The sequence below is a fragment of the Megachile rotundata genome, chromosome 6 (assembly GCF_050947335.1).
Source record: "Megachile rotundata isolate GNS110a chromosome 6, iyMegRotu1, whole genome shotgun sequence".
Lineage (NCBI taxonomy): Eukaryota > Metazoa > Arthropoda > Insecta > Hymenoptera > Megachilidae > Megachile > Megachile rotundata.
Genome location: NC_134988.1, coordinates 15,867,940 through 15,885,157, shown reverse-complemented (window position 1 = coordinate 15,885,157; position 17,218 = coordinate 15,867,940). Strand labels below are relative to the sequence as shown.

The following is a 17,218-nucleotide window of genomic DNA, read 5'->3' as shown; positions in this document are numbered from 1 at the left end:
CAATTGATTTGTTGCGATCCTATTTTCAACGGTATTAATTGTAGCAGTGCAAATAACTAATTCGTTCTTTATATTTAATTGCATGATTTATTGCTCAGTCATGTAAGTATATAAATGTGCGGAATGTTGAATGATAGTAAGATTAAACTGATAATTCATGGAGTCATTATTTATGTACCGTCGGTGGTTTTTAATAGATTATACGTCGAATACGAAATCTTAATAATCTGCAACATATAAATGTTAAAAATTATGCTTCGTATTCAAGACTCCTAGATCTAAAATTAAAAATTGTATTGTTACTGACGGACACGAAAGAATCCACGGATAATATGAGAATGTGAGCGCACGTTATTTTAACGGGTTTCATCGATCTTATCATGATTATCAATAAATCCTTCTGCACGTCCGTCGGGAGAATCGTCCAGTCCATTCCATAAATAGCGTCCGCCAGTTCGGTGCTCTGCGAACATTATTTATTTTGCATATTACACGCTCGTAAATCGAAATGTACTTTAAAATTTGGAATCGATTAAATGGCTGCGATATTTTCGTTGGTATACATAACACGAAAAGAAACATAGTTGCCAACCTTCAACGTCATCTCGTTTCCGAACCAGCAGTATAAATACACCTGCGTGAACATACTGCCCACATAGCTGTAGCTGAAGAGCATATCCACGGTGAATAGGTCTAACAGAGACATCTGATAAACGCTGAGGCACAGTACCGACGAACTGATAAGAAATTGGATTGCGATTATGTACTGAAAGGCGGAGTTGATGCTGTTTACAAAGCTGGAATTAAATCGGAAGAGTCAGTTCTATAATGGATGATGGGTCTGAGATAACTTGACACCTTAGTCATAGTTCATACTTAAATGCCAGTTTCTGTACCAAAAAATATTTCCCAGGTTTATTAAAACAACACCTGGAAAAATCTCCAATTCGAAAGATAAGGTGTTAAGTTCTCTGATTACAAAAACAAGATATTTTCGTGTACTTGATTATATGCAGATGATATCTGACCAAGTCTCTCCGCATTTTCCGCCATTTTCTCCCCAAATTCTTCCCCGAATTGTCATCTCTTTCAATTGCCATCAACGCGACTGGCACGTTTCGAGCTCGATGACAAAACATCTCGAACTGACCTCTAGCCTGCATCAGCAATCCAGCGACCATCGTTTCGATAGCCACACTGGTGTTCGCGCAAATAAAAAGGCCGCAGGTTTGATGCAACAGAGATACCATGTACAGTTCTATTCGATCTAAACTGAACGGCATCCAGCTGAATCTGGGAAACGTTCTTGTCCTTATCAAATGGTTATATCGCATCACCGTCGAGATAAACGCGGACGATTCGTTCAGGAGCTCGCAGAATATCGTCACGTTTCTGTGGAAAACTTTTTATCATTCTGTTGGGAAAATATTTGGGAAAGGTTGGATTGATATATCATTGGATTATTGATTATAAGGAGCTAGAAAAGGGTTCTAGAATCTAGGCTAGAATTAAGATTCTGTTATTGAGGGTTGAGGTTCATTTATACACGAAGGGAGAGGTGTATGAATGAACCCTTAAGACGAGTTAAATTGTTCTACTCTCGGTAAATAAAATTTAATGAAATTGTTTTTGAATATGTCCAATTTATATTAAGAAGAAGATGATCTTATCACTAAGGGTATCGTCAAAATTTAGTAAGAGTGTTCAAAATAAAACCTCGCTAAGCTGTCGCATTTCCGTTTTATGATAACTTCCCCCTCGTCCCGTGGAATACAGTCGTCCTCCAGCAGAATGTGCACCACCGATATGATCTTGTTGCGTTGGATGAACAAAATGGGCACCTGGACGCAGACGCGCAACACCGACAAACCCACAGACAGTTTGTCAGACATCGTCGTTAGGTCCTTAGAAGTCACCGAGTCTACCATAGCGTAAAACGCGAAGAACCAGATAAATCCGATCATGAAGACCGAGTAAATGTTGTAGAGCCAATATTTGAACGAGTTAGTTGGCCATTTTGTTGGCCTCCAGTAACCGCAACAAGTGAGCAGAGTAAAAGATAAAGGAAACTTGTGCATCCTTTTTAAACTAAAACCTCGATCTTCTATGTTGAAGAGAACCTTTTGTTTATACAGAGAAGTTACACGTTGCGTATGGTCGAAAGAATAGTGAACACGAAGAAATTTTCTTCGACCTTCCCTGAAACCCTTTAGATTTTTTGTGACATTATTACTCTCTTACATCCCACTGTTTCCTGGATATAGTTACCATAATTACGCTTTCCCTAAGTTTCGTTCGGGGAGAATGAAATAAAGAGTAGCAAATGACTGTCAATTGTATTACCTGTAACCAATTATATCTTCCCCTTGATTCCGACGAAAGCTTTTGAAGGACTTTGTATCGAAACCAAAGTAATAACTCAACAATTACTTTCCCCTACTAATAGTGAATAAATAATAAACCTTGGAACATGAAGTTCGTTCAGTCTACCGGTTGACAGTGTTGAGAGAAGGTTTGTGGTGCAACGCTTGACTTTTGGAATAAAATATTCGATACATTCGTAAGTAAAACACGTTGCAGTTTAGGAAAAGTTATATTTCTTGATCTGAGAAAAATTAATTCTCTCATGTGACCCTACAGTCGTAATTGGGATAAAATTGCAGGTCTCTAATAAGAAATGAAATATTACAACTTGGAATTCGTATGATTCGAGCTCTGTATTACTAAATACGAGTTGGAAAAGGTCCAGAAACTTTGTTTAGATTTCGTGTAAAGGACTAATGGAGCAACACTGTTTGCAAAAATAATACTGTTACACACTTTATCAAATTTCCATCAATATGAGAGTAACAAAAAATGGTACAAGAGATTGACTGATAAGTGGGTTGTATTTTCATAACAGCTACTCATCAACAACGACATACTTGGTTTCAAAGTATTTTACGTGTTATATGTTTCTATGTAGCGTTCCTCTCTGCATCCTTCTTCTGTACACATTTAGGAAGTATCAAAAACTACGTTTCTAGTCCCAGGATCTCTCTTAGTCATTTACCGACTCGTCATGAGGTTGAACGCAGAGTAAGAGGTTTTTACCAACTGCAAAACGTAACGATAGCTTAAATCTTATAGCGTTTCTTATTTCAGAATGATACACCGATCTTTCTAAAACTGGTTTTTATTCTGATTCGAAGCAAATACTACAGATAGTCCATATCGATAGGTAGACATGGTTGTTACTGACCGACATGAAAGATTCAAGATTTAGGGACACGACGTGCATGCTAGTAAATTCGATGGGTGTTTTCGAACGTCTGATCACCATTAATAGAATTTTCTTGGAGTTGTCGTTCCAAGATGGCCAATCACTGCCGAATATTTCGTCTGAAAAATCAATACTCTGCAACAAACAAAATTGGACACGTGAAAACATGTTTTCGATGCAAAAATTTGGTTTCGATGTGAATTTGTTTTCGATACCTTTGTTTTAACCATATTGCCGTGGAAGCAATAATAGAATATCTGCGAGAACATGCAAACCATGTACATCACTGCTTCCACGAAATCCGAAAAGTTCTGTGCGATTAACATCCGAAAGAGGTTCAGACATAACACAGATATGCTCATGAAAAATTGACACGACATGATCTTCTTAAATTCGTTGTTGATCATCGTCGCATACCTGAAAAGACCGAAGGTAACTATCGGTTAAAGACCTTTGAAAAGTACATGGAAATTCGTGCAGAATATTTTGTCGAGAAAAGAGACAAACTCGTATATGTGATGGTGATGAGATGCACATCGGTTCACGGCACAAATGTCTTTCCCATCGAGGTTCTTAAAACGATGCTCGAGAATTTCGAACTGACAACAAACGTGAAGCGTCAATCCAGCGTACAGACATTCGCAGGCAATATTTATGGAAACACCAAATATAGCTGCTAGAAATTGAGAGATGCTAGTGATCAGATATAAAGTAGTAGACGAGTAGTCGTAAGGTAGCCACACTCTACCGACTAGCTTTCTTCCTTTGAAATCAACGACAATTGTTATGAGGAACATTCCACTGGCAAAGATTGCGATTACTACTGTGTATGCTTTCGTTGTCAATCTGAAAGGAATAGTAAAATAAAATTAATAAGTGTTAAGGATGGTTTTGTGTATCTTAGAGGACTTACTCGATTATTCTGTTGAACTTCATTCGAATATCCATCTCCTGCTTGTTCGCAGGCATAAACAGATTTCTGTTCAGCTTCTCGATTAAATATAAAATGTTAACACGTCGTGCCGACAGCACAATGTATTTCAAAGTGATCATAAACACCGTAGACGAAATAGCAAAGTTCTCTGAAAATTCGTCCTGGTTCTCGACGTTGAAGACAATGTCTAGGATTTGGGCGATAAGTAGCGCGCATAAAAGTATTTTTCCAATGATTATATAGACGTTGTAGATGAACCACTTAAAGGGGGTGGAAGTGAACGGTCGCAAACAAATACCACCGACGGCGAACATGATTTGGGTCCATCGTAACGTTTCCATTCAGAGCGAATTGTTTAGCAAATGACTACTAAATTATATTTATTAAACAGATCTGCAGAGGAAGAGTTGCAAAGAGAAGCCTCTATTAATTTCGAGATTCGACGAAATTTTGACTTGGGGTGTTACGAAAGAATCAGTTACTTTGCCGTAGAATCTGCAGAGACGCACATGTATAAACATATCCTCGTGATGCGACACATTTCATCGACGATAACAAACTGACTCCTATTTTCGAAAGATTTCTCAAGTACAAAGGCGCATGGTCACAGTAATTATGGATAACGGAAAATACCAACTGACGCTGCACTTTTCATGAATTTCAACCCTTCCGTTTTACCGATATTCTCTTGCTCTCCTCTCAACGACATTTCAAGATAAAAATATTGCAAAGAAATATGGCTTTCAAATATTAACGGGAGAGAGGGAATAAATGGTACAATCAAGTGTTTTCAAACGACTGACTACATTTCGATCTCCCTTTCTTGATGCATTATGCATTCTCAGAAGTCACCGCAGTAAGAGTCATCAGAAATACAAAAGGGTTCAGGACAATGTTCGTCGAGTTGCTTATTCTCGACTTACATTAATATTTGTCTGCGAATGTCGATTCATAAAAAGTTAATAATTGCGTGCAGTAGATACTTTAGTTCTTTAGATACTTTAGTTCTCGTCAGGTTTTCTAAAGACCGTGTTATTCCTTGTTGTCATTGTGGGAGTCGTTAGTCTACAATGAAAAGTTGCCTCTGCATCATGTCAAAATTGTTCCGCGTAGAACATCTTGAATATAAAGTACGGTATTTTTGGTTGCAATTTATAGAAAAAATTAAAGCACAGTGGTAGTGTATTTGTTGTAAAAATAAATGGTATCGCAACGAGGACTATGACATCTACGATTAATGCAACGAACGAGCTACAGATTTGCAAAAGGGTCCAAAAGGATTAAAGCTTGAAGATAACCAGAATATCAAGGTTTCCATCATTCTACAAAATGGACTCCATATCTGAAAGCACCACAAAGTTAAAACTTTCCATAAACATTACTGACGTACTGTAATAGTGACTCTTTATTCATATGTTTGATAGATAATACAATTATCTGATCAATACCGTGCAGCAGCGGAAGTATCGAAGTCTAAATTTCCATTCGCAATTGTCCTTTTAAATTTTTCATTACCGAGTACTTGTCATGAGGTTATATGCGGAGTAAGAGGTTTTCAGCAGCTGCAGAACATAAATAGTTTTAAATCTTAGAACTATTCTTAAATGGTTGCATTTAATTAGCTATCCAAAAATGATTTTTATCTCGATTAGAAACGAACGATATTTAAGGAAATTTCTTTGACTTTATGGTTAAAAGAACTTTCTGTTACATTGTGGTCGATTATAGTGTCTACAAAAATGGACCTAAGCGTAGAATGGTATCATTCATATTTTATGTAGATTATTGTATATTATTTATGAAAAGTACATATATTTCGCACGAACCGACATGAATGACTCAAGACTTAACGTCACGACGTGCATGCTAGTAAATTCAATGGGTCTCTTCGAACGTCTGATAACCATTAGCAGAACTTTTTTGGAGTTGTCGTTCCAAGATGGCCAGTCACTTCCGAATATTTCATCAGAAAAATCTATACTCTGCAAAAAAACAAAGAAGAAAACTGAGCTGAGTTTGAAAATCTGTATATTTTCGATGTGAAAATATGGTTTCGATAACAGACCTTTGCTTTAACCAAATTGCCGTGGAAACAATAATAAAATATCTGCGAGAACATGCAAACCATGTACATCACTACTTCCACGAAATCTAAAAAGTTCTGTGCGATTAACATCCGAAAGAGGTTTAGACATAGCACAGACATGCTCATGAAGAATTGGCACGACACGATCTTCTTGAATTCGTTGTTAATCATCTTTGCATATCTGAAACGATCACAGAGAAAAAACTATGTTGTTGGTATATTATCGGTAACTCTGGAAAGTATAGAGAAAGTGCAGAAATTTTGAAAAAGGTATGAAAAGAGACGAACTCGTATATGTGATGGTGATGAGATGCACATCGGTTCACGGCACAAATGTCTTTCCCATCGAGGGTTTTAAAACGATGCTCGAGGATTTCGAACTGACAACAAATGTGAAGCGTCAATCCAGCGTACAGACATTCGCAGGCAATATTTACAGAGACACCAAACGCAGTTGCCAGAAATTCGCAAACGCTAGTAAGTACATACAGAGTAGTAGACGTGTAGTCGTAAGGTAGCCACAATCTACCCACTAGTTTCCTTCCTTTGTAATCGACGATGAACGTCATGACGAACACACCGGTAGCGAAAATTGCAATTATTATTGTATATGCTTTCGTTGTCAAACTGAAAGGAACGATACAATAAAATTAATATTAAGAATGGTTTTATGGATCTTGGAGGACTTACTCGATTATTCTATTGAATTTTATTCGAATTTCCATCTCTTCTGTGTTTGCTGGCATAAATAGATTTCTATTCAGTTTTTCGATTAAATCTGCAATGTTAACACGACGTACTGACAGTATAATGTATTTGAAAGTAATCATAATCATCGTAGACGAAATAGCGAAATTCTCTGTAAATTCGTCCTGGTTCTCGACGTTCAAGACAATATCTAGGACTTGGGCAATGACTAGGGTGCATAAAAGTATTTTTCCCACGATTATGTAGATGTTGTAGATAAACCGCTTAAAAGGGGTACATGTGAGCGGTCGAAGACAATTGCCACAGATGGTGAACATGATTTGGGTCCATTGTAACGTTTCCATTCAGGAATTGCGAACAATGAGTATTGAATAGTAGAGAGCTTCAGCGTAATAATTAGAAATTTTACAAATTCTCTATGAATTTGAGATTCGATAAGATGTCGACTACAGATACTATGAAAAGCTTGAATCAGTTATTCTTTTGCTGTACACTTCACAGAGACACGGTGATACAAACACATCCTCGTGATGCGACACATTTCATCAACGATCACAAACTGAAGACATCTACTATTTCCTAAACAGAGCTCTCAAAGAAACGTCACAGTAATTATGGATAACGGAAAGTAGCAACTGACACTGCACTTTTCATGAATTTCAACCCTTCCATTTTACCCATATTCTCTTGCTCTTCTCTAAACGCGACATTACAAGACGAAAAGATTACAAAGAGATGAAGCTTTAAAATATTGAAGGGAGTGGGGGAATAAATGGTACAATCAAGTGTTTTCAAACGATTGACAACATTTCTATCTCCCTTTCTTGATACATTATGCATTCTCAGAAGACACAGCAGTAATACGAAAGGGTGCAGGAAAATGTTTGTCGAATATTTACGTCTTACATTAACATTTGTCTGTGAATATCGATTCATAAAAAATTAGTTATTGCGTGCTGTAGATACTTTAACTCTCGTTTACCTTGTTTTCTGAAGACCGTATTCGTTGTCATTGTAGGACGGAGTCGTTAGTCTACAATGAGTCGTCGCTACATCACGAGAGTTATTTTTTCGCGTGGAACATATAGTACAGTCTTTTAGGTTGCAATTTATAGAAGAAATTGAAGCACAGTGGTAGTGTACTTATTACAAAAATAAATGGTGCAGCAATAGATTTGGAAAAAAAAATACAAGGATTGAAGCTTGAAGGTAACTAGAATTTCAAGGTTTTCATGATTCTGCACAATATTGGATCTGAATTCTCAATCTTACAACATCGTAAAATTGAAAGTTTTCACATTATTTACATACAGTGCTCGTGATAATTTATTATTCGTATTTTTGATAAATAATACAATTGAAATAATTAATAATGTGCAGCGGCGGAAGTATCGAAGTACAAATTTCCAATTATAGAATAGATTCCTCCTTTCAATTATTATATCATTACCGACTATTTGTCATGAGGTTATACGCGGAGTAAGAGGTTTTCAGCAGCTGCAGAACATAAAAATCCTTTGAACCCATTCTTAATCAGACATATTACATAGCCAATTTTCCAAAAATGATTTTTATAATAAACACAGATTATTGTACACGATTTATGAAGATATATTTTGTACGAACCGACATGAACGACTCAAGACTTAACGTCACGACGTGCATGCTGGTAAATTCGATGGGTGTCATCGAACGTCTAATAACCATTAAGAGAACTTTCTTGGAGTTGTCGTTCCAAGATGGCCAGTCACTGCCGAATATTTCGTCAGGAAAATCAGTACTCTGCAACGAGTAAAAAAGAAAACTTCATCGAAGTATACAGGGTGTCTCACAACTCGTGTAACTCCCGGAAAGGGGTGGTAGAGGACGTAATTCTGAATAAGATTTTCCTTTGCAAAAATGGGGTGCGACGCTTCGTTTTTGAATTATTAAGCAAAAACACGAACCAATCAGAGCGTGAGGATTACGCCCAGTCGGCCATTATGCTCGAAGGCGTCGCTCTCGCGACTGCGCGCCATGATTGGCGCCGAATCCTCGCGCTCTGATTGGTCCGTGTCTTTCTTTAATAACTCAAAAACGAAGCTTCAAACCCCATTTTTGCAAAGGGAAATCTTGCTTAGAATCGCGTCCTCTACCACCCCTTTCCAGGAACTACACAATTTGTGAGACACCCTATATTTTCAACGAAAAAATTCGATAACAAACCTTTACTTTAACCACGTTGCCGTGGAAGCAATAATAAAATATCTGCGAAAGCACGCAAATCGTGTACATCGCTGCTTCCATGCAATCCGAAAAGTTCTCTGCAACTAGCATCCGATAAAGATTCAGACACAGCACAGACATGCTGGTGAAAAATTGGCACGACACGATCTCCTTAAATTCGCTGTTAATCATCGCCGCGTATCTGAAACGACCAAACAACTATCACACGAACAAGGTTAAACAATTCTGGAAACTGTACAAAATTCTGTACTTAAACATTGTAATTCTTAAATTAAAAATATGACATTTGTCAGGATGGAATTGTTGATGCGATAGAATGAGAAAAAAAATAAAAAGAAACAAACTCGTATATGTGATAGTGATGAGATGCACATCGATTCACGGCACAAATGTCTTTCCCATCGAGGGTTTTAAAACGGTGTTCGAGGATTTCGAACTGACAGCAAACGTGAAGCGTCAATCCTGCGTATAGGCATTCGCAGGCAACGGTTATGGAGACACCAAATATAGCTGCTAGAAATTCACAAACGCTGGTAATCAGATACAAAGCGGTAGACGAGTAGTCGTACGGCAGCCACAGTCTCCCAACTAGCTTCCTCCCTTTATAGTCGACGATGATCGTAGCGAAGAACATTCCGCTGGCGAATACCGCGATTGTTAGTGTATATGCTTTCGTTGTCAGTCTGAAAGAAATTATAAAATAACGTTAATTCTCTTGTATTTTATTCCGTGTGTTACCACCAATGTGTAGTACATTGGTTGTCTATCTGAACACATAAGTAACGTTACTTCGTTATCTTTCAATTTTATATAACAGACTTTAATCTGCAAGAACTGTCGCATGAACTATCAATTTTTTTAACAATTTATAAATTCACGAAGAGGATGGTTTTATAAAAAATATTAGAGAAAAGTACTCACTCGATTATTCTGTTGAATCTAGCTCGAATTTCCATCTCCTGCTTGTTCGCGGGCAGAAAGAGATTTCTGTTCAGCCTGTCGATTAAATCTACAACGCTAAGTCGACGCGCTGACAGTACGAAGTATTTCAAAAAAATCATGAATATCGTCGACGAAATGGCGAAATTCTCGGTGAACTCATCCTGGTTCTCGACGGTGAAGACGATGTCTAGGATGTGGGCGAGAAATACGGCGTACAAAAGTATCTTTCCCACAGTTATATAGACATTATAGATGAACCACTTGAAAGGGGTGTAAGTGAACGGTTGCAGACAATTACCGCCGACGGTGAACATGGTTTGAGTCCATTGTAACGTTTCCATTCAGCGCGAATTGTTTAGCAAAAGAGTAGTTCGAAACTTAAGAAATCTCTGTTAATTTGATATTTCAGATTCGTCGATGCTACGAAAAGCTCTTAGTCACTTTTTTACAGTCTGTAGATGGTAAAATATCCTCGTGATGCGACACATTTCATCGACGATCGCAAACTGACTCCTATTTCGAAACATTTCTCAAGTACAAGGCCACAGTAATTATCGATAACGGAAAATAGCAACTGACATTAAATTTTTCATAAAAGATATTCCAACCCCTTTGCTTCGCCAATATTTTCTTACTATTTTCTATGGGAGCTTATGCCACCCACTTGTCTTCGCGACGTCGCAAGAAAAAATATTGCATTCTTATTAGACGGATAATAACTTCTGTTTAAAAATTAACGTCCGGAGAGGGTGAGATTGTACATTGTTACTGTTAGAGACATAGTCGTACCGTTCATGAAAAATGAAAAGGGGAGAAGAACGGTTGCATGAAATATATATTCGTATGTGGTGAAAGTTGTTCTTGAAAATACTTTCATAAAGGATTGACAGCATCTGAGGGTTTCTTTCGTCTTCACGGTCATGTTAGGGAAAACGAGGAAAACCACAGTGAAAAAAATGTCTCACTATCTGAACAAATTGGACATAGACTTTACCAACCACAATGTTCATCTCACCAACTACATGTGATCTTAAATGAAATCTTGCATGGAAGTTGCATGGAAGTTCCGTAAAAATAGCTCTGTCGGGTATTGATAGTAACGAGACTTATACATATAATTCAGATTTTGTCTACCACGTGCTTTGGGATTATTTCCTCCCTCTCTCTGGACTTTGACATGTGCGTTTAGCTCAACTGAGAGGGCAGTTGGCAACGAGACACCGCTTCTGTGCCATGTCTAATAATTTGAACATGTCATATTATGAAATAGTGATAACGTTAATGGTGGTCCATCACCGGTTCACCGAATGTGTCACAGTTTTGGGAGAATAATAACAATTATTTCTTGTGTGCTATTGGAACTAGATGTCTGAATCAGCGTTACGGAATTAAAAATTGACGTGAACTTTATTGACATGTAGTGTGCTTATAACATTTTCGGGATATTCTAATCAGTGTTTCTTCACAAAATTCTTCGCTAAAAGCTCGTGGCGGAAGTATCAAAGTATGTTTCTAATCGCAGGTACGTACTCCTGTTTTTTATTTATAGAGTTGTTTTCATGAGGTTAAACGCGGAGTAAGAGGTCTTCATCAACTGCAATGCGTAACAATAGTCATATTCTCATTACTTATTCATATAAATTTTTATGAGAGAATGATGTATTCGATTAACTGCGTGAAAATTTCTTTGAATTTGTATTTAATCGTCCTTTGTATAGTTGTGCCACTTATAGTTTATCTTAAGTTTAAGAACATAACTTCGTAGTCAAACGATCATTATTACGATTATTATGATAGTATCTAATCTATAAGTAATCAGTCTTACAATTGACTTGATCTGAAATCCTTGTTACTAACCGCCATAAAAGACTCTAGACTCAGAGACACCATGTGCATACTAGTAAATTCGATGGGTGTTCTCGAACGTCTGATGACCATTAATAAAACCTTCTTGGAGCTATCGTTCCATGATGGCCAGCCGCTGCTGAAAATTTCGTCAGGAAATTCGGCACTCTGCGAAAGAACAAATCAAAATTATTTCATACAATACACGTTTCATTACGTCTATCTTCCCCGATAACGAACCTTCACTTTGACTACATTGCCGCAAAGGCAGTAATAAAATATCTGCGAAAACACGCACATCAAGTACATCCCTGTCGCCACGAACGACGCAGAGTTCTCTGCATACGTCAATTGGTAGATAGTCAGACATATCATCGACATGCTGCTGAAAAATTGGAACGACACGATCCCCTTGAACTCCTCGTTAACAGCTTCCGCGTATCTGAAAAGATCCGTAATGTGACTATCGAGCATAAATTTTTGTTTCCATGTTTACAGAAACGGACTTGTATATGAGATGATGATGAGAAGCACACTGGTTCACCGTGTAGACAGGATTCGTGTTCAGCATTTTGAAACGATGTTCGAGGATCTCGAATTGACAGCAAACGTGAAGTATCAGTCCGGTGTAGAGGCACTCGCAAGCAATGGATACCGAAACTCCATAGTAGGTGACCATGACTTCATACACGCTGGTGAGTATGTACAGACTTGCGGATGAGTAGTTGTACGGTAGCCATATTCGGAAAACCAAGTTTCTTTTGTCGAAACTTATAACAATTGATGCGAAAAGCACCCAGAAGGCGAAGAACACGAGTAATGTTGTGTATGCCTTTGTAGTTGACCTGCGAAATAATAAAATAACCAATCTATTCATTTTTAAATTCTCAAAAATTTAGAATTGCAAAATCTATAAATTTCAATAGCTGGAATTTTTATATTGTCATGTCTGCAAAATTACAAGTCCAGAAATTTGCAAGAGCACCAGCTGCAAATTTTAATTAATTTATAAATAATAATTTTATCAACATTTGCTCGCATATTAAAACTTACTCGATCATCCTGTCGAACCTCGATCGAATTTCCATTTCCTCCTTAGTAACAGGCACAAAATAATTCTCCTCCAGTCTCTTGATCAAAGTTAAAAAATTTGTCCGGTGCATTGACATTCTGGCCTTCTTCATGAGGAGATTGAAGCCCATAGACGTAATAGCGAAATTCTCCGTAAATTCGTCCCGATTTTCAACGACGAGAACAATGTCTAGTGTCTGAAGGATGAGTAGACTGTACAAAAGGAGTTGCACCACACTCGCGTAAATTTGATACAAAAATCTCCGAAGAGGCGTGTACATAGACAATTCTAAAGAACAACCACTGACGCTAAGCATGATACGTGTCCATCGTAGGGTTTCCATGCAGCGCGAATTTTTTTAGTAAATCGACAAAAATTGTGTAAACAAATTCAATCTCTATCCAAACAAATTTTGGAGCCGTTGATCGTTGATGTTTTAAGATTGACAAGATTTTATTTCTTGTTTCATGAAAAGTAAACTCAGAAGTTTTGTGATATTACGTACTCCCAGTATAATTTTCAAGGATACAAAAATGAAAATCTATCCCGTAGTATCCCATTCTTCGCTAACAGTTACAGACTGAAGATATCTCGCTCCTTCCCGTTTATTTCAGAAACAGTAGACACATATCATCGTAATTATTGATGACGGAAAGTTGCAACTGACATTGCCCATTTCATAAATGATATTTCAACCCTTTTACCGATACTTTCTTGCTCCTCTGAGTGCGACATTTCAAGATAAAAAATATTACACGGATAGGAAGCTTTGAAATATTAACGAGAAGGAGGGAATAAATGCTACATGTGTTTTCAACCGACGACATTTCGTTCACCCTTTCTTGATACATTATGCATTCCGAGAAGACACAGCAGTTAGAGTCATCAGAAATTAAAAAAGGAAGACGTTTCTCGAAATGCTTATTCGCGTCTTACATCAAGATTTGTCTGTGCATACCGATTCATAAAAACTTAATTATTGCGTGCAGTAGCTTAGTTCTCTTTTACCATATTTTCTAAAGACCGTGTTATTCCTTGTTGTCATCGTGGGCCGAGGGAGTCAGTCTACAATGAGGAGTCGTCGATGCATCATGCGAGAGTTGTTTCGCGTAGAATATGTTGAACATAAAGTACCGTATTTTTTGTTGCAATTTATACAAGAAATTAGAAGATAGTGTTAGTGTACTTATTAAAAAAATGGGGTGGATTAAAGCACTAAAAGGATTGGAGCTTGAAGGTAACTAGGATTTCAAAGTTTCGATGATTCTGTTATTGGGATTCCGACTCTCGCATCACAAAATTAAAAGTTTCCACATTATCGGCATACCGTGCTCGTGATAATTTATTATTCATATGCTCGATAGATAATACAATTGAGATAATTAACAACGTGCAGCTACGGAAGTATCGAAATACTAATTTCTACTTGCAGGATAGAACCGTCCTTCTACCTGTCGTTATCGAGTACTCGACATGAGGTTAAACGCGGAGTAAGACGTTCTCAGCAGCTGCAGAACAGAAAGGTCCTTTAAATCTGGGTGTGCAAATAAAGGGTGTGTTACACATAACTAGCATATCAGACATAATTTTCATCCCGATTCGAAATGAATATTATTAATGGAAATTTCGATGAATGATTAATAGAAGTTTCTGATAGGTTAAGTACATTTATCAAAACGTGGTACGTGATACTAACCGACATAAAAGACTCGAGATTTAAGGTAACAATGTGCATGCTGGTAAATTCGATAGGTGTTCTCGAACGTCGCATAACCATTAGGAGAACCATCTTGGAGCTGCCATTCCACGATGCCCACCCGCTTTGGAATAGTTTGTCAATAAATTCGATACTCTGCGAAGAAAGAGAATTAGTAGTAATTTTAATAAGTTGGTACATGTTCAGTTATGACAACGAACCTTTGTCTTAACCATATCGCCGTAAAAACAGTAATAAAACATCTGGCAAAGCACGCACGTCATGTATAACCCTGTCGCCATGAACGCTGTAGAATTTTCTGCATAAGCCAAATGGTAAATGGTAAGACATAGTATCGACATACTGCTGAAAAATTGAAACGACATGATTCCCCTGAACTCCTCGTTAACAGCTTCAGCGTATCTGAAAAGATCTGTAATGTGATTGTTGAGCATACATTTTCGTTTCCATGTTTACTGAAACGTACTTGTATATGAGATGATGATGAGAAGCACAATGGTTCGCCGTGTAAATCGGATTCGAGTTCAGAGATCTGAAACGATGTTCGAGGATCTCGAATTGGCAGCAAATGTGCAGTAATAGCCCGGTGTAGAGGCATTCGCAAGCACTTGATGCCGAAATACCATAACAGGCACCCATGCCTTCATACATGCTCGTAACTATGTACAAACTTGTAGACGAGTAGTTATACGGTACCCATATTCGACAAATCAACATTCTTTTGGTAAAACCAATGACAAATACTGTAATAATAATGCAGCACAAACAGGACATCAGTATTGCAGTATATGCCTTTGAAGACGACCTGAGAAATAATGAAATAACAAATATTGCCATGTCATTCTTGTCATCAATCAAGTTCTACAGCTGTAGAGGTTCAAAATTTGTAATGACCAATAGCCCAAATTTTTTAATTTTCAAGTTCGCAAATTAATGAAAGGTTGAAACTTGCAAATCCACTTACTCGATTAGCTTATCGAATCTCGATCGAATTTCCATCTCTTGTTTGGTGACAGGCAGAAAATAGTTTTCGTCCAGCCTTTTGATTAAGATTAATATATTCGCTCGATGCAGTGACATCATGGCGTTCTTCACGAGGACACTGAACCATATGGTTGTATAAGCAATATTTTCCATAAACTCATCTCTATTTTCGACGACGAGAACAATGTCTAGTGTTTGAAGGACGAATAGACTATATAAAAGCATTTTTCCCAAAATCGCGTAAATTGTATACAAAAACCTGCGAAGAGGTGTGTAAGTGTACAAGTCCAAAGAACAACCACTGACTTTAAGCATCAGTCGCGTCCACTGTAAGGTATCCATGTAGCGTATTTTTCGTGCAAATCGATAGGAACTAAAAAATATAAATTGAATCTTTACCGCGATATATCCCTGGAAATTCTCTGGTATTAGGCACTACTTTCTCGTGTAACAGTCAGGGTTCGGAAATGAAATTTTCTATCTCTCTGACATCACATTCTTCATTAACAATTACGTACTGATATGGACGTTCCTCCCCGTTTATTTCAGAAATAATCCTCGAGTATGTAGGACATACGATCGCAGTTATTAATGATGGAAAGTTGCAACTGATATTACAATTTTTACGAACGATATTTCGACTCTTCTGACTAATCTTCCCAACTCTTTGACTAACATTTCCCTTTGCCCGAGTATCTGATATTATGTCTACAGCACATGTCAAAGGAAAATATTACGTGCATATTAAGCTATTAAATATTAAGGTGACAGAGGGAATAAATACTACAATGTGTTTTCAACCGAGTGAGGACACTTCGTTTACCCTTACTTGATTTATTATGCACTGCGAAGCAAGGTATCTAGAGACATCAGCTGAAACAGGGTGCTGGAAAAAGTTTCTCGATATGCTGATAGGACTTGCATTAAAATTTGTCTTTGAATACCGGTTCATAAAAAGTTAATTATTGCGTGCAGTACATACTTTAGTTCTCGTTAATCAGTTTTCCTGCAGACCGTGCGTTTTGTTATACCTTGCTGTTATTGAGCGGATCGTTAGTCTATAATGTGAAGTCGTCCTTGCATCATGTGAAAGATGTTTCGCGAAGAACGCGAAGTACGGTGTCTTCAGTTGCAATTTATACAAGACTGAAGCACAGTGGTAGTGTACAAAGATAACTGGTACAACAACGATGGCTATTAAATCTTATGTGATTGGTGAAGGGGCTCCAGATTTGAAGAAGAGAACACAAGGATTGAAAGTTGGAGGTTTCTAGATTTTTTTAGGTAACTTCAACGCAACAAAGTTATTCGTAAATCCTCACGCTTAAGGCTTGTTGCCCTAATTTGACCATTTCTTGGTTATAATATAATTACGCGACTGTTCCGTCCGAGTTCGCACTGTGAAAGATTAGATTCGAATTTCGAGGTTCTCATGATTCTAC

The 17,218-nt window shown here is 37.5% G+C and overlaps 3 protein-coding genes and 1 pseudogene across 5 annotated transcripts; all 4 read right to left on the bottom strand.

Annotated features, from left to right (window-relative positions):
• Positions 1-40: 40 nt before the first annotated feature.
• LOC100881022 (uncharacterized) lies at positions 41-7,593 on the bottom strand. Its single transcript, XM_076532881.1, has 10 exons — positions 6,973-7,593; positions 6,571-6,909; positions 6,262-6,463; positions 6,023-6,178; positions 5,719-5,758; positions 1,717-2,236; positions 1,003-1,392; positions 593-797; positions 308-463; positions 41-227 (listed from the first exon to the last, which is right to left on the bottom strand). The coding sequence occupies exons 1-10, from the start codon at positions 7,332-7,334 to the stop codon at positions 171-173; spliced, it is 2,427 nt and encodes an 808-aa protein (XP_076388996.1). The 5' UTR covers positions 7,335-7,593; the 3' UTR covers positions 41-170.
• LOC105662736 (odorant receptor Or2-like) lies at positions 2,367-5,700 on the bottom strand. 2 transcript variants are annotated; one of them, XM_076533148.1, is made up of 5 exons: positions 4,176-5,700; positions 3,770-4,108; positions 3,478-3,679; positions 3,242-3,397; positions 2,367-3,096 (listed from the first exon to the last, which is right to left on the bottom strand). In XM_076533148.1, exons 1-5 carry the CDS (start codon positions 4,535-4,537, stop codon positions 3,049-3,051), a joined length of 1,107 nt encoding a protein of 368 aa, XP_076389263.1. In that variant the 5' UTR covers positions 4,538-5,700; the 3' UTR covers positions 2,367-3,048. The 2 variants fall into 2 exon arrangements, with proteins under 2 accessions (XP_076389263.1, XP_076389262.1); XM_076533147.1 differs by having other exon boundaries at positions 2,367-3,397.
• On the bottom strand, positions 7,588-13,842 carry LOC100881357 (odorant receptor 4-like; annotated as a pseudogene). The gene is made up of 8 exons (XR_013038527.1): positions 13,057-13,842; positions 12,244-12,848; positions 11,983-12,171; positions 9,971-10,041; positions 9,665-9,899; positions 9,196-9,414; positions 8,617-8,772; positions 7,588-8,487 (listed from the first exon to the last, which is right to left on the bottom strand). The product of XR_013038527.1 is annotated as an odorant receptor 4-like (transcript).
• Positions 13,843-14,284: 442 nt separating this feature from the next.
• LOC100881467 (odorant receptor 10-like) lies at positions 14,285-16,727 on the bottom strand. The gene is made up of 5 exons (XM_076532880.1): positions 15,757-16,727; positions 15,259-15,597; positions 14,993-15,194; positions 14,772-14,927; positions 14,285-14,583 (listed from the first exon to the last, which is right to left on the bottom strand). Exons 1-5 carry the CDS (start codon positions 16,116-16,118, stop codon positions 14,533-14,535), a joined length of 1,110 nt encoding a protein of 369 aa, XP_076388995.1. The 5' UTR covers positions 16,119-16,727; the 3' UTR covers positions 14,285-14,532.
• Positions 16,728-17,218: the final 491 nt, after the last annotated feature.